The sequence below is a fragment of the Vombatus ursinus genome, unplaced genomic scaffold (assembly GCF_900497805.2).
Source record: "Vombatus ursinus unplaced genomic scaffold, bare-nosed wombat genome assembly UNPS02014945.1, whole genome shotgun sequence".
Lineage (NCBI taxonomy): Eukaryota > Metazoa > Chordata > Mammalia > Diprotodontia > Vombatidae > Vombatus > Vombatus ursinus.
The window spans coordinates 26,291,955-26,312,310 of NW_020954723.1; the positions used below are offsets into that span (position 1 = coordinate 26,291,955).

A 20,356-nucleotide genomic window follows, 5' to 3' on the forward strand; every position below is an offset into this window, starting at 1 on the left:
GGTAGCTAGATGGTGCAGTGAATAGAGCACTGGCCCTGGCGTCAGGAGGACCTGAGGTCAAATCTGGCCTCAGACACATAACACTCACTAGCTGTGTCACTCTAGGCAAGTCACTTAACCCCAATTGCCTCACCAAAAAAAACCCCCCAAAACCAAAAACCAAACAAAATGGTTGGATCAGTTCACAAGTCTACCAATAATGCATTAGTGTCTCAATTTTCCCACATCTTCTCCAACATTTATCATTGTCCTGTTTTGTCATGTTAGCCAATCTGATAGGTGTGATGTGGTACCTCAGATTCATTTTGATTTGCATTTCTCTAATCAATAGTGATTTAGAGCATTTTTTTTTCATATGACTATAGATAGCTTTAATTTCTTCATCTGAAAACTGCCTGTTCATATCCTTTGACCATTTATCAATTGGGGAGTGACTTGTATTCTTATAAATTTGATTTAGTCCTCTATATATTTTAGAAATGAGGCCCTTATCAGAGACTGGTTGTAAAAATTCTTTCCCAGTTTTCTCCTTCCCTCCTAATCTTGGTTGCATTGGCTTCATCTGTGCAAAAACTTTTCAATTTAATGTTATCAAAATTATCCATTTTGCATTTCATAATGTTCTCTATGTCTTGTTGGTCATAAATTCTTCTGTTCTCCATAGATCTGACAGGTAAACTCTTCTATGCTCTCCCAGTTTGCTTATAGTATCAGCCTTTATATCTAAATCCTGAGCTTATTTTAAACACTGATATACAAACTGGGATTCTTCATTCTGAAGAGAAGTTACTGGTTCCTCTCTCCAGCCCCACCCATATAAAGAATTTTGAAATGAGAAATAAGTTTGAATAAAAAAAATAACCTTACCATGTCCCAATCCTTTTTTTAGTTACAAGTAGGGAGAAAATGAAGGAAACAAAATAGATAAAATAGCATCAGGTAGAGAAAATCCACTTTCTTTGCTTGAAACCAAAACTTACGGCAGTGACATTGAGGCTCTTTGAGGAGCAAGGAGAAGTGATCTGTAGCTCCCTCCGAGTTGTCTCTCTGGGGCACACTAAAGCCCTGTGGAGGTACTGACTATTTCATGCTTAGTTTGAAGCCTTCACCTAAGGAGAAGACCAAGGTGTTAGGAAAGGCAGGAGACTCATAATTGTACATGAGTCACTTGAAGACTACTCTGGTCACTTGGAAATTTTGACCTCTCTTCTCTGGCTAACACCTCCATTGTAACTAAATGACTTGAACCATCCTAGCGATCCTGGGACACAATGCTTCCTCTCCCAACTAAACACTGTGACAGGGACAAAAGGGCAATAGGTTACCACTTACAGTTTCAATCTGTCATCTCTCCAGCTATATAGAAGCACTCCCTTCCCTGGCAACTTTCTTCTATCTAGGGACTAATGGTACTGGGTAGGATAGTGCTGGGGGAAGACTAGAATTTCCATGGTAAATTCTTAATAAGTAACTAGAGATTTGGTGCTCCCATAGAAAGGCACAAGACATTTGGCTTTTTTTTCAGTGTGTGAGAAATGAGTAACTTTAAATAAAGAAAAAATATCTTTTGGTTAAAGTCTTTTATAAGAGACCCAGGTCATCACCGAACCAGAATGGGAGCAGTAATCAGAGCTGCCACTTGCTCTTCTTTCCATGTCTTAAGTAGAAAGCTGGGGTTTTCCTTCAAGGATACGATTATTAACTACTTCGGCTCATGGTGGAAGTTAGGAAGGCATCTCTGCTGGCTGGCAGTGTATCTGCAGGCTTTTCCACTGAGGCAGCAGAACAAAGGAGGGGCTGTCCACAGGAGAGAGGGCATCTGTTCTATACCTAACCACAGCAGCCCCATCCCGAGAGATTCCATCCAGCCCCTGGTCTGCTGGTCACACAACAGGGTTAGAGGTGGATCAGCAGGAGGGAACCAGCGCATGTGAAACCCTAAGACTTGGGTCAGAACAGAGGGCACACAGTTGGCCTCACTCAGGCAAGGTCCAAAAGGTTTACAGGCAGCAATGCTCAGTCCTGTGAACAGTGCTTCCCTCTTACTTCCAAGTCTGTCTCTGAGGGTAGACAGGGAATGAGATGAGTTTGCTGTGGAGTGACTTTCTGCATTTCTTCCTGGGCTTGTCAAAGAACATGGATCCAGTCAAAACTGGGCTAAGTTGTGCAGATGCCAAATCAGTAAGCAGGAGTCAGCTTGGCCAGAAACAAGCAGGTGGAGTGGTTAGATGCAATTTTTTCCCCCAAGTATGCTACTAAGGGGTAGGGACAAAAGGCCTCTAAACAACTGTCTCTGCAGCATGAGATTTCCTTTCTGATTTCCACTGGTTCCTCCTACACAGCACACCCCCTTCACCTCTCCTCTCTTCTGCCTCGTTTTATGCCAGTCCCTGGGACCAAAAGGCACTGGGGAGTTTCCTCAACCCTGAATGTTTTAGCAGTAAGGTCAATCCCCAACTTAAACTGGCAGGCATAGAGAACTTGAGAGCTCCTTCCTCCTGCGGCAGGGGTGAGGAATCTGCGGCCTCAAGCCCACATGTGGCCTCCAGGCCACAGGTCCCCCACCCCTGGAAGCCATAGGCAAGCCACTGTGACCTTTGTCAGCCTGTTTCTTCACACATTACCCATTGGGCTAAATGTTCAGCTTTAAAAACTTATGGGACCTTACATATGAGGATATGGTCAAACTTAGACCTTCAATTAGAGGGTGGTTCAACAGACACTTGTGAGTGAACTGTCAGGTTGTTTTGGGCAGTAGGCCAGTGGTAAAGTGAAATGTTGGAGTGAAAAGGTTTGTTAGGGAAGGGGGTGGGGCTGGCAAGAAAGGTCAGAGTAAGCCCATTCACCTGGATTCAGGTCAAGCAAAATGGTGGCTTCCCACCCTACATTAGACACCATTAAACCCAATTCCTAGTTCCTCTCTGAACTAGGAATTTGTTACTGGCTAACAGAGTAACAGTCATATACAGCAATTGTATTACACAGTCCTCAGTATTAAAGTTGTCTTCCACTGGGAATATGTTCATTAAATTTTAGTGATGTCAGCACCCAATATTTTAGTAAGCTTGGTGTCAGTCTAGTCTGTTTAAGCATCTAAAGCAACAAAAGGTATCATACCCCATAACGGCAAAGATATATTTTTATTTTTCAGTGGCAAAAGATTTATGAAACTTGCTGACTTAAAAATACTTCCCATCTATTTTAAGCACTGTAAAGTTCTATGTTGCTATATTTATTCCTCAGTTAACAAAAGAAGAAAAGCCAGTCATAATTTAAAAAAAAAAATTTCTTTCCAAAGCTCATGAAAGATACTGGCACAAATATCTCAGAGACTTATATGCTGTATAATCAAGACGTCTAAACTGTTACCCATACCATAATGCCACATTGTATTCTTTAGAGACTATAAGAGGACTATCTTTGACTCTCTTCAAGTCTTGTTTACTTAAACTGTCTGCAGAAATATCATAGTTGTTGTCTTGATATGGCATGTGCACATACCTTGGGACCCAGACACAGATTAACTTCTAACTCATTCAATAGGTTCAAGGTAAGGTTTCTGGTCAATGAGAAGGAAAAACCTTCAATCAATGCTTTCAGTGCTTGGAAAGTCGTTTACTTTTTAAAACAGAATGAGATCTTCCAAGGGAAGGGAAATGGGCACCTTTTATGAAAAGGATTTGCACACTCCTTGAGCCCACAGAGGAATTAGACAACACATCTGTAGCTTTCCCACATAATGCAAGACTTATAACCTAAACTCAAGAAGCTAAGAAGAAAAGAATAAGTTTAAAGCACCCATCGAACATATCCTAGGGAGGATGGCAACAATATTAATACCATCAGACCTACTAATGAGTTTGTGTTTAATCTACTTGGTTAGATCTCTGTTTCATTAGGCTGGGATCTACTAGGTTTCTTTCTCTGGTCTAGTGCAAACTCAATTATAGGAAAAACAGTAGAGATCCTGTCGAACAGCCAAGAGCAATCCTGGCACTCCACAGGGGCCCCCAAGATGGGAAGAGAAAACCACACTGGGGATGTCTTCCTTGGAGGATGGGTATGGGGAAGGGATGGTTCTGAGCAGATGGGTATCACAAAGGCTCCATATCCGTGTATAGCAGTCCTGCCCCACTGAAAAGAGAAAAAAGGACTGGTTAATGATGAGATGCTGAGCAGGTGTACTTTAACTTCTTCAAGATTCTCTAGCACTAGCATATACATGTGAAAGAGTGTAAATAACACAAAAAATATTATGATTTTTAAACAATGTTCTAATATAAGTATATTGTAAGGTACCCAAAGTGATAATATACATGTCTCTGATAACCCTGTAGTTCAGCAGACTTTGAGAAGCTTGGCAAACTAATGTAGACCACTAGACTTTTCTGAGTCGCCTAGACTTGCTCTCTTTCCTCTGGGCCAAGGATCTGGTATCTTAGGTGAGAGGAGGGGGTATAGAAGTACACAAGGGAACAATCCAATCAGGGTATAGGTGGAGAGGAGTTCATACCAGCAACCCCCTGGCCTTCCCTTCTTTATCTGATTTACAATTCCTCCTCAAAATTTGAAGGGTGGGTCAGTTTCATTTCTTGGACTTAGGAAAATAAACAAAATGGAACATTTTGGAGACTTTTTCCACCACTGCATATATATCTCTAATTGCAAACCAGCTAATTCTCCCTGAAGCCTTGTTTCAAAAAAGGGCTCAGTTTATGTCTCCAGGGCTCACAGTTCTTGAGGAATGTGTTATATTTGTTAGGCAAGTATAGAAAAACTGGACATCCTGCAATGTGCACACTATTTGGATGTCTTAAGAGGAAATACATTTGGAAGATAAGCACAGTGGTAGCTTACCATATTACAAGAGGTTAGAGCCTTGAATCTGGTTTTATATACATACTATCTGGAAACCCTGTCCATTAGGATTTATTTATCAGAAAGAACTTGCTTTAGAATATGGACTCATGAAGATTATGTTAGCAGCAAGGGTCCAGGGTACACTTAAGTTATTAAACTTTTCAAAATATCTTTTGGTAGCTGTAGGGAGCAAGTAGCATTTTTTTGGGGTGGAGTGCGGTGGTGGTGAATCCCACAGTAGAGTACACCATGGGTGACAGCCTTGAGTCAGGCAGATAGCAAATCCAAGTCTGTCATCTTTAGTCTTGTTCTACCCATCTCATGTTGCTATTTTGTATAACAAGGTTTGCACAAAATCTTCACTATTTTTAATCTTTTTCTTCATTACTGAAAATGTGCCTTATGTCCATCATGACTTTTTCTCCAGTTTGTCCTGGTCAAGCTGGTCACCCAACCAATGGCCCTTGGCTCTTCATCACTGATGTGTTGTCTACAGCTAACCAGTGGAGATTACATGAAAAAATCATACAATAGAACAGAATCTCACATAATAAATCCTACATAATGTTCCAGGATAACTTGAAGTTAAAGGGCTGGTCTGTTTTCAGTTGACTCCCAGTATATAAATGTGTCTTTACCACATACCTGCTATCAGAAGTCCTTCTTCCTCATGTACATGCAGGGGCAGGTAGGCATATTCATTATTGTGACCCTCATATTGTTTCACACACTTATTTGCTCTCAGGTCCCATAGCTTGATCTGTGAGTTAAGGTCATAAGGAGAAAGTCATAAGAAAGTACCTACTTTAAGAGGAATATTAGTTAAAGAGCTAGAAGCTAGAATCAGACTACAAGCTTACCTTAAGAGAGTAAAACAAAAAGCCATATTCATGTTGAGCAAGGCACAGTCAATGCCAGAGTACTTGGGGCCTACTGATTCTCACTCTCCAGTCCCCAAGCTCCTCTTCCTCCTATCTCTCTCTAAACTCTAGGAAGCATAGTCATGCTCATCTCTACCTGGGGTGGAGCAGCAAAGCAAGGCCCCTGAAGCTCAGCTGATTAGGTTTCTTCTGCTTCCTAAAGACCCACCATATCATGGCTTTCTAACAGATCTCTTTTTCCTTCACAAGCAATCTGTCCCAAGTCTAAAGATGGAAATAAGGTGGTCTCCTTTTTCTAAGTGGTTACCCCCTGTGCCTGGGGTCTGACCAGGGTCAAGATTGGGCCTTAGACACATTAACTGTGTGACCCTAGGGAAATCAATGAACTTTGGCTTCAGTTTCCTCATCTGTGAAATGGGGATAATATCTACAATACTGTAAGAAAGTGCTTTGCAAACTTGAAAGTACTATAAAGTTTACAGTACTACATAAATGTCAGGTATTACCGTTTTCTTTGGAGCATGGCACTTCTAGTAAAGCCCTTCTACCTGGGTCCCTCAGGATCTCAATCGTCCAGCAGAGGCTTGAGAAAAGTCAGCTTTGCTTTTGTACCTTCCCGGACATATCTGCTGCCATCAGGTGCTGCTCATCTTGTAGGACCCGGACAGATGTCACAGCTGAGTCGTGGAACAAGCGGGCAGCTTTCCAGCCATGGCCTTTACGACTTCGGTGACGCAAATCGATGGCAAAGATCTCACCGGAGCGGCAGCCACTGAACAGGAGAGGGGCCTACGCAGAGAGAGAAGGAGCGTCTATGCTGAGCCATCGCAGGAACATCTATCGCCTGGTAGTAAAGGAACCGCAGCCACCACCCAATTCCCATGTACATTCACAAATTCAGGGCATGTACGTATGTATGTGTGTGTGCATGCGTGTGTGTGTGTGTTCGCACACATAAGCAAGGATTTCAGATCAACTGATTAGGCTCCCAAAGTGAGGGTCACCTTAAAGAAACCCAGATGTTTCCATACACATGAAACCTCAGGAGGAAAAGTGCAAATCTCTCCAACCAGACCTGACCCTGCATAGCCCATGCCCTCTGGTCTCACTTGAGAACAGTGTGCCATGGCCCACTTCAACACTGCTGTTTCCAATAGGTCCTTTAGTCTATCATACCTTTAGGTACAAGCTTGGGGGTGGGAAGGAGTAGGAACACTTGAGGATGGGGCAATGGATATGCAGTATTAGAGAGGATAATGGTTCCATTACACCACAGGAACCTAACTGGGGGATGAGGAAGAGTTGTTGAGATACTTTTCTTATTGCTCTCAAAACAGTGCAGATGAATCTCAGAGGTATTTTCACTATATAGTAATTCCACCATTTTCTCATAGACAGAGGTCAGAAATAGTCAAAACCATGAGTGATGACTTCTAAATTTAAAAACAGACAAGCTTAAGTAGTTTATTAATGTTCTTAATTTACAAGTTTTTCCAATTATTTGTGCTGCTATATAATCTATGTATCTATTCAGTTCAGCCATAAACAAGAATTTACTGAGAGCCACACTTCACTAAGTGATGTTACACCACCAGTAAGCCAGATTTGATTAAGTATGCACATCTTTTACAAAGTTAATCTGCTAATACTTGAGTTATTTTAGAATTCCCTATAAAATGGGGAGTAGTGGTAGAGGGTGTACAGGGGACCATGATCATCTTTTCCTGGGTTTTAGTTAACTACCACCTGAACTCTTGATTAGACCTTTTCTTTCTTTAATTTACAATTCTCAATTCTCTCATCCCTCTCTCCCCTACCCACTGAGAAGGAAAGACAAAAAAGTCCATTACAAATATGAATAATCCAAAAAAAAAAAAAAAGAAAAAAGAAAGAAAAAAAGAAGAAAAAAGATGCTTCAATCTGCACTTGATTAAATCACTTTTTTAGTCTCAACCAACCTGGGTGGCAAACTGTTGTGCCAGTACATCACTGTTGGTCCCAAATGTCTGCCGATGACCAGTCACTGCATTGGTTACAAGGACCCTTCTGGACAAGCCTAAGGGGACATACACACAAGTGATCTTTGGGACCCTTCCACAAGTTCAGGCTAGTGAAAGGTGAGGACAGGGAGGGATTCAGCCTTCTACTAAATCATTCCCTTATTGTAGGTTTTAAGGAGCAGGTCACAGGTCACAGCTCACCTGTACTGAAGCAATTATTAGCCTGAGGGTTCAGGCACCATGCACAAGACCAGGCAGTGGAGATCTTAAAACTGCAAAGCATGCCAGGCTGGTCTCCTGCTGCATTTAAAAAGTTTAAAAAAAAAAAAAAGGAAAATAATTTGTGAGAGTCTTTTTAGGTAGGCAAACATAAAATAACATGTTAGCAGAATTCTGTATTTCCACTGCAGTACCTATATCATGTTGTCACATTTCCCACATATCCAGGAAACTTCAGAGATTAGCAACTACTATCCATAAATTATGCTGTGCCAGGTTTTCTTGTGGCTAGGAATAGAACCTTTCTGCATCTATGTCTTGGGAAACCTGCAAATATATTCACATATGGGTGGAGTCCATGCCAATTTTTCTGAATGCACAGTTTTAGAAGGGGAATTGGAAGGTTTATTCCCAGTTTCCTTATCTCTGATTCACAGAATGTTTGGAAAAACAAATAAAACAATAATAGTTAACATTTATAAAGCACTTAGTATGTGCCAGGCCCTATGCAAAGTGCTTTATAGGTACTACCTCATTTATCCTCAGAACAACCCGGGGAGATGAGTGCTATCATCTCTATTTTATAGATAAGGAAACTGAAGGAAAGAGAGGTTAAGTGACATACAGCTAGTGTCTGAGGCCACATTTGAATTCAGGTCTTCCTGACTCTAGGCTTAGTGCTCTATCCATTGTGCTAACTTGCTACCCCTAATAACTTCCTAGAAGGAGGCAGGAGTGCTTTCAGGATTAAATGCTTTCAAAAAGGCAGCCTATACTTATGTTTTGTTTTCTTGTACAGGTCACTCAAGACCACCTTTCCTTGGAATTCTGATGTTCCCACTAATAAGATTAGGAGGACAGGATTTACCTTTAGGTCCAGTAGGACTAATTTTGAGACAAGCTTAGGCAATCCCCACTTAAGGATTAATGTATCTGGAAACAACCATAACACTATCAGCTTTGTCTCTAGGGGGTTGGACAGCCTGTGTTTGACTCCCAGCAGTAAACCAAGCTTACTTAGGCCTTGGGGTTTTGTTGTTAAACCTCTGCTAGGCCCAAACATCGGGTACATCTCAAGGAAAAAGTTGAGACACTTTGTTGGTCTTAGCTTCTATGAAACGTAGAAGTGTGAACAAGACTACCGATCAAAGGATAAATCAGAGCCCAAACCTCAGTATTTTTAAAAGCATAAGAAAGGACCTCAAAGATTAACTGGTCCAACCTTTTAATTTTACAGATGAGAAAGGGCAATTCAATTCCACAAATGTTTACTAAATACCTGCTATGGGTAAGACAGACAGAAATAAAGGCTGAGACACATCAAAGGCATGGGTCTATTGAACTGCACACTTGTGATTAGAATCTATGTTTCCTGTGAGGCAATATGATACAATGGAAAATAGTGGATCTGGAGCCAAAGGACTTGGGTTGTGAATCTGCTCCCTATCTGTGTGAGCTTGGGCAAGTCCCTTAATCTCTGGGCCTCAGTTTGCTCATCTGTAAAATGAGGAGGACTGGACTAGATGAGTCTTAATCCTATGATTCTCTACTTCATCCACTGTGGTTCTAGCCCTACTAAAATATGAACCCACTCAAATCAAATGGGCACTGTACCTGGCCTGGTGTTGCTGAACAAGGAGGCAGGAAGTAAACTGGCACAGCCTGGAGTCTCTGCAATGCCCATGAGACACAGCCTGAAGAATGACATTAAGGATAACAGGAGGAAGAAGGAATCTCTTTTGGGAAAGAATGGGGATGAATGTATTTTTCTACACTGAATCATGAAGCCTCTGAACCTATAAATTTTTCACACAGTCACCTATAGCTAATTGATCAAGAACATGTTTCTCCCTTTTCCTAATTAGTAGAAAAAAGCAGGGGTAGCTAGGTGCACAGTGTATAGAATGCCAAGCCTGGACCCTCAGACACTTACTAGCTAAGTGACTATGGGCAACTCATTTCACCCTGTTTGCCTCAGTTTCTTCATATGTAAAATGAGCTGGAGAAAGAAATGGCAAACCACCTTAGTATCTTTGCCAAAAAAACAAACAAACCCAAAAAACACCAAATGGGGTCACAGAGTCAGACAGGACTGAACAGACAAAAGCAACTGTTTGCAGTCACCTCTGTTTAAAAAAATTTTTTCTTTCTAAATGAAGATTTGCCTTCTCTCCTACTCAGCTCTCTTTGATCCCTGATAGAGAAAGAAAAAGAAAATCCCCATTGCAAACACATATAGTCAAGCAAAACAAATTCCCACATTGGTCATGTCCAAAACAGAACTATGCCTCAATATGCACTGAATCCTTTACCAGGAGGAAGGAAGGCTTTTTATCTTAAGTCCTCTGAAGCTGTGGCTATTCACTGTCAGCCAACTATACCTAAACTCACCAGCCTGATTTGTATTAAGACCCAAGGATACAAGAAAATTGAATGTTTCACAAAGGCCAGTAACTCTATCTTGATTTCTTTTGGGCTTTAGGAAGATGTAAGTTTGAATAATTAAATCAATGGCACCAAGTGTGACAGACTGAGAAACCTTCACCTAAATAACATAACTGGGTATTTCTCTTGGATGATGGTTAAGTATAGCCTAGTAAATGCCATTTTTTTTTTTTTTTACTTCCACCATGGTTACATGCTTTAAGGGTAGCAAACAATGTTATCAACAAAAATTTTTTTTAAGGCAAGATCTTACAAAAAGACGAATACTAAACTTAGCAATAGCCAGGCATACCTAGATATGTGATACGTATGTCACATTGCCTTACGTGTTAAGTGTTATGAGATGAAAACCTATTAGGTACTTATTTCAGAGACTGAGATAAATATGAACAAGCAGCTGAATATCCTGTAGCTAGCTGGTCATGTAAGTTATATATAAATCTTGTTCTAGTGTATAGAGTGCAAGAACTTGGAAGAAAACTCTTACCTGTCGTCTGTTTCATGTAGCTGGCCTTTTAGAACACATAATTTGGTTAGAGCATGATTTTCATGAGGCTAAAGGGTGTGGGTTTAATCTCCTCCATATAGCTCAGCACAGTAACTGCAATTAGCTGTGCTCACAAGTATTTGTGAAAGGTGGTAGTGGGGGTTCAAGATCAGACTGCTAAGTAGAAAACTATCCGTGCTATTTGCAAAAGAACTTAAAGGGCACACACGGATGATATATCCGAAGTATCATTTTTGTAGCCAAGATGACTTCACATGACATTCTGCTGAAACAGAAGGTGTACCTAAAACTACCACCAGAGGATACTGGGAGACTAACCATCGCAGTGGAAGGTAAAGGATGGGAAGGAACATCAGCATAAGTATGTCTGATTCCATTAAAGCCTAATACAGATCATATGTCACTTTCATAAAAAAGAAAGCATCTTAAATGAAATTGAGAGGTTGGGTTTTTTTCTTTTTGCTCTGCAAAGATCTTCCCTTCTATATAAATAATTTTTTTCACGAGAATGGGTAAATTTCACAATAGAAGAGCACACTTGTATAAAAAGGTGGGTCTTGCTTTAAAGAAAGCCTCTCTACATAAAACAGAATTTGCACAAAAAATACATTGGGATTTTTTTTGTTTAAAAAGAGGAATTATAATTGGATTTCTCTAAATTCTAATCTAAAGTAAATCTAAAGCAGGGTTGATTTATAAAAGTACATTCATACAACATATTTAACAACACTTCTACTATATAAAGGGAGTAACAGACCTGACTCATTATGTGACTGGATATATCACAGATCAAAACTTTGTCCTGTGAAATGTCACTACAGAATATAATCTATAATATGTGCTAGTCCTGTTCCAGAAAGCATTTTTAAAAAAAGGTTCTAAGCACTTTATTATGTCCTCTGCAAAGGTTCCCACTGCTACTTCCACGTAGGAAGGGAAACACACAGAACAAGAGTCCCTTCAAAATAATGTTGCTCCATGGTATAAACAGGAAGGTATCAATTTGTTGATCATACAAAAATAATGGAAATTAAGTCAGGTGTTCATTATAGTGAATAGTCTTTTTCCTACTACCAAAAGCCACTATACCAAGTATCACAATAGCAGAGAATGTGAGCTGAACTTCCCGGCTGTTTGTTTCAGTCGTGTCTGACTCTTTGTGACCCCATCTAGGGTTTTCTTGGCAAAGTTACTGGAGGGGTTTGCCACTTTCTTCTCCAGCTCATTTTACAGATGAGGCAACTGAGGCAAACAGGGTTAAGTGACTTGCTCAGGATCACACAGTTAAGTATCTGAGGCCACATCTGAATTCAGGTCTTCCTGACTCCAGGCCCTGCACTCTATTCACTTTGCAACCTACCAGCTATCTCAGTCCAACCAGTACTGGAACATGACAATACTCTCCTTCCCAACATTCACAAGTAGTTAGCCAAGTAGTCATATATACACCAAGTGAGGAGAAAATAATGATCTCCCAAGGAAATCAACTGGGGGACAGCTGTGTTGGCAAGTTTTTTTTCTTTATATCAAGTCTTAATCTGCAATATACTGCTGTTCCTAATTCTGACCCCTGTTGTTATTTTTCACTTTTCTCGTTGGTTCCCCTAACCCTGGGGGGAGGGCAGCTGCCTTGAACCTTACTTAAAAGACATCTCTTTTGTTGAAACTCCTGGGGGCAGGGGCAAAGGAAATGGAAGGTATAAAAGCTATGGAAGGGAAGATGCTAGGGAGTTGTCTTAAAGGAAGCTGAAGATCACGCAGAATGAGTGTGATAAGGCACCTCTTTATGAAAAACAAATCCTCCATGTCAAGATTAGCTCCCTTTGTCATTTTCAGTGTTAATTACCTGTTTCTCTATGCAGGCTTTGATGCTTTTATCAGTTTTCTTTTTAATTCTAAACAAATAAAAGCCTTCTTGGATATTTATACTCATTTCTCAGGGTACAAAATCTTCCTGGGAAATAGTACCTAGCTTGCTTGCTCCTTCTTATACTCGGTGAGAATTTTCTTGCTCTGAGTTCTATTTAGATGCACCCTTCTCTCCTAAGAGGTGGGATGTCTGTGCGTTGGCTTAAGCTCCTCCAGTCAGCCTCCTATTTAGGCACCAACAGCCTCACAGATGCTCTGTGTTTGTGACAAAGGGCAGCCTGCCACCCAAACTCCTTCACTTGCTGAAGGATACAAAACATGGGAATCTGGATGAGTCAGTGAGGCCCAGCATACAGAATTTACCTGGTAAGGAAGCACACAGCAAGAAGGAAAAATCAGTTATGGTAGGGGCATGTTTCCTAAAGTCTCAGAAACAGGGACATGTTTTGCTTGTCTTCTCCCTCTGAGCTGGTTATATTCCATGTGGCTTTATGACACAGGAAAGGCCCCAATGATTTTAACTACCAGTCAGAGATGAGTTCTCAAGCTTTATGCAGCTTTTATGTTTGTTGAAACAACAGAATATAGTAATCCCAATAGTTATTTATGAGTAAGGTTATTGATCCCACCTTTTGCTTTCACATGTGGGCTCAGTGTTGGATTGACAGCCAACTGGTCTAGAGAGTAAAATCATTTGTGTCCTCTCCCCAGTAAATATCAGTAAAGCAGGCTATCTCCCTATGATACTTTTCCCTTAACACTTCAAAGAGGGAAAAGATCAGGGTGGCTTTTAAGCTATATATAATTCTTTAGTTTTGAATGGGGGAAAAAAAATCACCATCAGATGCTTTGAACATAACCTGAGCACTGTATTGCTGCATGTTACTTCACTAGAATAACAAGTGAAGAAAGAAAGAAAAAGAGCAACAAAATTTCTCAGGACAGGTAAACTATAGGGAGACAACATATTTCAAATAATTCTCAAACTTAATTTATTCCACATACTACCAAAAAGGGGGTGGGGGGGAGGGTAACGTGTGTGGGGAGAGTCCACAGTTTTATTGATAGTACTCAGGAAGCTACAGCAGCAAAGTTTAAAGCTCAGCTTTCTACCTTAGTCTTACAGAAAAACCATGAAAAGAGAAGGCTCATTATTCTACTGCAAATGACTCATCTCTTCCCCTATCCTCACAGCTCCACAACTCTGAGACCCCTTTGAATAACCCTCCTCTTCCTCTCCCCCTCACACCTCACCCTCTGTGGCTCTTAAACCTAGTCTGGGAAAGACTGCCTTGCATCTACCTGAGAAAGCAGTCATTTTTCTCTCCCTAAGCCATCACCTGCTGAGGCTGCTTCTCCACAATGCAGTTCCTCAGGATCTCAGAGTCCCTTGGAACAAAAAATTAGACCAGTGAGTCCTGTACCTTCCCTTATTCTCTTCCATCATCTTTATACCCCAACTTCTCTTTGGCCCCTCCAAGTGCCAGGAACCACTTATTTAAATCCAAACTGGGATATGGAATTACTAGAGGGAAAATGGGGAAAGGAAAGGTCGTACAGCTGTTAAGAGATGTCAATGACCTACCTTGCGATTGGTAAAGTAGAAGTTGTCATACATTTCCACAGTGAGAGCCTTGGTTCCTAAACCACTAAGGTTGATGATGCCATACTTGCAGCCTCCATGCTCCACATCATTAACTGTGAATACCCTCTCCCGGGCAGTGTCAGCCTGCCAAAGTAAACCACATACCACACTGAAGTATGAGTTAGGGTCAGCTGTGAGGGTCATGACTAAGCAACAGCTAACTTTTCTCTGGTCCACTGCTCCTTTACTTTTTCTAGCAGGAATACTGTCAGCTAACTCTAAGAGCAGAAATTGCTTGGACCCTCCCCTCACCACGCCCCATCTTTGGGGCAATGCTGACAACTGCCTGATCTAGTAGTTCCACTTAGAATGGAAAGTAAGGACATCACACAAAGGGAACATGTATTGGAGGTAATGCTACCAGGGAAACTGAGGTCAGTACTTGAATCAGAACTGGGTCGAGAGACAATAGTGTGGCTGCTTCAACTTCTGTAAAAAGTGTGCCTCAGGAAGAAGGATTACTAGTGGTTGGGATCTGATCTCAACTCAAAAATGGGACCTCTGGTGACAAACAGCTATACCTAAACCTCTTCTTTGTCACTAAGTTTAAAGGAAGGTACGATCTACAGAATTACTAGCATTTCTGATGAAAAGTCACAGAGCAACCCTTCAACTCAGAACTCTGCCAAGCAGGTTTGTGTAATTTGAGGCACTTGCTCAAGGAAGGTAGGTCTGCCTACCACACAAGGCAAGCAGCAGAGATGACTTTTCTATACCATACTTGACCTGGTTTAATTGAAGAATATCAGAATGGGGTATCCTGGATTTTAGCTTAGATCCTAGTGTAGCAGGAGCAAGACTGAGAATAATTCATGTCTCTTACCCCCCCCCCCAAAACAATGACATGATTACAACAGTCTTTTAAAAGCTTTAGTCCTGACACCAGTTTCCCTAGAGGCATCACCTCCAACAAATATAAAATCCTCCACTGTATTAAGTTCCCTGTGAGGGAACAGGCATTGACCCCATGGGGTTATTCCCTACTCAAGTCCATCCCTCCCACTAGAAGAGTTCTCTCTCCTTAATCATCCAAGCCTATCCTCTCTGCTGCTGTCTTCTTTTTCTTTTCACAGCTACCCTTTAGTAAAAAGGAACAAAAGGGAGGACGTGGGTTTGGATGGCTCCACTTTGTAAGTATAAACAAGTACTTTTTACCCTCCCCCGTGTTCTTTCAATAGTCTCCAGAGCTACCTAGGACCAAAAGGCTGCTATATTCTTTCTAGGAGTATATGTATATTATAGGGGTGAAGTAGTATAGGAAATGGTCTCAAATCATAGGGAGAAGGATTCTTTCTACAAGGCAAAGGAAATGGGGGTATGCTTCAGAAAATGAATGCCTCTGTGAACACAGATCACGCAAATTACATTTCCTAGAATCTCTTGGTTCCTGATGCACACGAGCTCCAAATTTGGCCACCTTTATCTTGAAACAGGCATATAATTCACCATCCAATTGAGGAACATAACACCTCAAAGGAAAAAGAATATATTATGCTTAGTTGGTCTTTACGCATGTAGGGGCCCTAATGCAAACTGATGGAGCAGAAGGGATGGGTGGGTTCATGGTCACAGTACATTCTACCCTGCCAGGATAGCACCTGCCATTTTACATACAGCAGGTACTTAAAATAACAATAAAGTTACTATTTTTATTATATTATTAATATATATTATTATTTATAATAAAAGCCACCCATTTCTGTGGCAGTTTGAAGCCAAAGTTAAAAACTAACATATTATATCTAGTTCATAGACCACCCCAGAAGATCCCTGCTACCCAATCACAAGAAACAAATAAGGGCTGACCCGGGGAGTGTCGTGGCATAGCTAATCCTTATCCTCAAACATCTCCAACTCACCACTATGAGTTTAAAGTGATCAGTTCCAACAACAGAGGAATCAGGGCTCTGAATTTCCACCTTCTTTCTCTGCATGCAGTTTACATGTAACTCATGGACTAATCTGTAGGGGGTAAACAGGGAGAGGGGCAGTAATGACTAAGAGGTGAAGAAAATTCAAGATGTGGGAAAGAATACATAGAGCATGAGAAAAATCTCTATTATTTGTTCCTTTCCATACTGTTCTTTAAGATTTAGGGGCAGCTAGGTGGCACAGTGGATAGAGCACCTGCCCTGAAGTCAGGAGGACCTGAGTTCAAATCCGGCCTCAGACCAAACACTTGTCACTAACTCGCTATGTGACCCCGGGCAAGTCACTTAACCCCAATTGCCTTAAAAAAAAAAAAAGCTTTAAAGGCAAGATTCTAAATACCTGGGCTCTAATAATTTTCATTCCACAGATATTTAGGCAACTTCCTTTTATACGGCACTGGGCTTAGGCACTGGGAGATATAAAGTTTAACTTTCCAAGATTGGTAAAAAGATCGAACATATTAAAAGGGATTTGGATGTTAAGAAGAAACCTCCAAGAGCTCTGAATCCTAACCCCAGTACTGCCTGTATACCTTAATCAAAACCTTGAAGACACCCTTCCCCATTCAAAGAAAAAGTTCCTACTCTCATCTCTGGCATTGGGTGATTTTCTTTTGTCTAGAGACATACCTACCTGCTTTTGAGCTAAAGCAAGCACATTTATACCACCAAAATTACCCTTTACTACTCCCTTGGGGACTTTTCTGAGTCCTTTATTGTTCAGAAGATTGGGAGATCTGAATCATGAAGCTGAAGTAGGAAAAGTTGTTTTTCCTAAGTGGTCTCTTCTCTTATCTCTTTAATTGAACCTCCTTTCATGGAAAAGTTACTGGAAGAGGGATAAAACACAAACAACTGCTTGTAGCAGTGAGAAAGCTGTAGGACAATGTTATATGGAGTCTGAGCAGAAGGCCACAGTAGTTCAGGGGAGATTCAGGAAGGCTGTGTAGCCTTTCCATTGTGTAATGGAAACAATGGTTTAACTGGGCTTTAATGGATGAACAGTTCTTCAGCAAGTGAAGCAGGGTGGTGGAACAAGAGGTAGGATCAAGGCACATGTTGCTGCTAGAAGGTATTTCAGAAACTGAGATCTAGTGTGGTGAAGCAACTTGATGAAGGTCACAAAGGTTAAAAAAAAAAATCAAGCATTTATTAAGCTCCTCCTACGTGTCAGACAACACTGCCAGGTGTTGGCAATATGAAGACAAAAGGAAAACAGTCAAGCAGCTGGAACTTAGAGCCTAGCCGGAGGAGACCACACTCATGTATCTAAGTGTATACAAATACATACAATGCCCTGCAGACAACAGTAAAGGCTTTCTGTAGAAGGCTGTACTTCAGCTGAGCACTGAAAGAAATCAAGAATTTTTTATCATCAGCTACAGATTTCTTTATTTTAAACTTGCTGATCAAACTTTCAGTTATAATATATGTGGCAAAAAAACAAAAACAAAAGAAAACAGAAAGATCATTAAAACACAATATCTGCCACAAGAAATTAAGAATTTTAAGAGACAGGGGAGAAGGGAGTGCACTGTGGGCATGAAGAATGGTGCGCGCAAAAAGGAACAGGTGGGAAACAGAGTGAATAAAGAACAGGTCAGTTTGGCTGGGGACAGTGTGGAAAGTAGGCTGGGATGAGGGGGCAGGAGGAAGGGCTTTGAAATGACATAGAGAAGCAAAAGAGAGCCACTGGAATTTACCGAGAAGGGAAATGACAAGGCCAGACCTTTGATTTAGGAAGAAGACTGGCAGTCACACGGAGGACGGACTGGAGTAAGGAGAGGCTTGAGGCAGGGAGGCCACCGGAATTGTTCAGGTGAGAGGTGATGAGGGCCTGAACTAGGACTGTTTATGTGTGAGACACGTCGTAGAGATCTGGCAACTGATCAGACACAGGAGTGGGGTTGGGGAGAGAGAAGGTGTGTGCAAGTGAGGAGCTACAGATGACAGTAAAGTGGAGAACCAGGGATCACAAAGACAGCAGTGCCCTGGACAGGAAGAGGAAGCTGAGGAGAGGTGGGTTTGGGGGGAAAGCCGAGCTCAAATTTAGACATGGTGAGTCTGAGATGCCTACTAAAGGAGATCCAGTTTGAAATGTTCTCTAGGCATCTGGTTATGCAGGGCTTAGAAACTCAGGAGAACTGGGACTCATCTGCACAGACATTATAACAGAACCCATGTGTGTGACAAGGTCACCAAGAGGGAATGTGAAGAGGTGAGAAAGAGAGGAGGACCAAGGATAAACCTCTTGGGGCAAGGCCTAGACTAGGGTCTTTCAATTCTCAATTCAGTTTTCTTTCTGCCATACCACAGCTGGCTATTTTTCACTGGTTCCAAGATTACAAGCCTTTTTTTTAATAATGAAGGGCAGAACTCTAAAATTTGGGCTTGAAAATTTTCTCCTGGTATCACCACCCAGAGTTAATAAGCCAAGGGCTTATTATACAAAATTTTATTTGCACAAAATTCCAATTGGTATAACTGGCACAGGTATTTAAAACATTTAAAACAGCCTACCTTAATGAGAGTATTTTTCACCTCTTCCATCAGAAAGGGACTACAAACCTCCACAACTTTCTCATAGTACACTGCCCTCCCAACTTGTACTTAGAACTAAGCTATTAGGGAAAACGTGATTTGAGCACGTATCCTCACCCCACGTATTGGATTGTAAGCTTTTTGAGGCTAGGTGATTGGGTCATATCTTTGTCTCCCCTGTGCCTTTGAGTACCTTGCGCAAAAATGGTATTTAGCAAGGAAAGTGTATCCCTAAATTTTTTAAGCTTAAATAGCTTAAAACTACACTAAAACTTTGGGGATACTTTGTATTTGTTTAATTGAATCACAAGTAGAGGGACTGACTCAATTGTAAAGCATCTCAAATGATGCTCTTCCTCACTCTCTCATGTAGAAAGGCTGAAAAGAGTGCTGATAATATCCTAATTCTAGAATATCTTTTTAGTGTATCACTTCTAGAAAGATAAACTTATTTTTAATACTGCAAACTGGTAAAGAGAATACCCGGAGAGTAGGGGGAGAAAAAATTCATTGTAATGAAGTTCTAGGATTTGCCAATTTCACTAAAATATGAATGATTTATCAGTACATAAATTATTTAACAGTAATACACAGACTGGCCTCCTGAAATAAAAGATTTTTGTTTTCATCCATGTTTAATTTCTTTGCACTCTCTCCTTTCTCCATTCCCCTCATGCAAGGATACTCTCCAGTCTCCAAAAAAGAAATAACTCCCTTGGACTGACTTAAGCACTCAAAGTGAAGGCACTTGTGAAGGATCCTCACACAGTTATCATCTGGAAAGGTTTGTTTTGAAATAAAGATAATGGAAGAATCAGAGTTGGAAAGGACTTCAGAGATAACATGGTCTAACCTTTGTGCCATTAAAGGAAACTGAAGAAACAACCCAAAGAGGCATGTCTTACCGGCAATAATTGGTAGAGTAGAGCAAACCCAACTGCCTCTTGTTCAACAAGGGTAATGGATTTAATCCAATTCTGGTTGTTTTCTAAGGGAAAAAAAAAAGAGACAGAATTTGATGAAATTTTATCCAGCATAGAGGTGAAGGGAGACTATTTTCTTTGTTCTTTTAAAAATTTTTAATTAATTTTTAGTTTTCAACATTCACTTCCATAAGTTTTTGAGTTTTAAATTTTCTCCCCTTCCTCCCTTCTTTTCCCCAAGATGACATGCAATCTGATATAGGGTCTACTTATACATTTATATCAAGCATATTTTCACGTTAGTCATTATGTATAGAAGAATTAGGACGAATGGGAGGAACCACAAGAATGAAGCAATAAAACAAAACAACAAAAGAAAAAGAGAGCAAACAGTATGCTTCCATCTGCATTCAGACTCCATAGTTCTTTCTCTGGATGTGGATAGTATTTTCCAACATGAGTCTTTTGGAGTGATCTTAGATCCTTGCATTGCTGAGAAGAGCTAAGTCTATCAAAGTTAGTCATTGCACAACA

The 20,356-nt window shown here is 40.8% G+C and overlaps 1 protein-coding gene across 5 annotated transcripts in view; it reads right to left on the reverse strand.

Moving 5' to 3' along the window:
- Nucleotides 1-739: 739 nt before the first annotated feature.
- The window catches only part of DCAF4 (DDB1 and CUL4 associated factor 4), a 26,902-nt gene continuing 7,285 nt past the window's right edge, over nucleotides 740-20,356 (reverse strand). For 2 of the 5 annotated variants that reach the window (XM_027844769.1, XM_027844770.1), the window contains 10 exons: nucleotides 19,805-19,887; nucleotides 16,287-16,389; nucleotides 14,368-14,511; nucleotides 13,096-13,145; nucleotides 9,575-9,654; nucleotides 7,943-8,041; nucleotides 7,700-7,797; nucleotides 6,354-6,530; nucleotides 5,506-5,620; nucleotides 740-4,134 (listed from right to left, as the gene is read on the reverse strand). In XM_027844769.1, the coding sequence (XP_027700570.1) occupies nucleotides 3,941-4,134; nucleotides 5,506-5,620; nucleotides 6,354-6,530; nucleotides 7,700-7,797; nucleotides 7,943-8,041; nucleotides 9,575-9,654; nucleotides 13,096-13,145; nucleotides 14,368-14,511; nucleotides 16,287-16,389; nucleotides 19,805-19,887 (1,143 nt within the window). In that variant the 3' untranslated portion in view covers nucleotides 740-3,940. Of the gene's footprint in view, nucleotides 4,135-5,505; nucleotides 5,621-6,247; nucleotides 6,531-7,699; nucleotides 7,798-7,942; nucleotides 8,042-9,574; nucleotides 9,655-13,095; nucleotides 13,146-14,367; nucleotides 14,512-15,792; nucleotides 15,897-16,286; nucleotides 16,390-19,804; nucleotides 19,888-20,356 lie in introns of those variants that run through there. The other 3 variants (XM_027844771.1, XM_027844772.1, XR_003567550.1) reach the window with 3 other exon arrangements.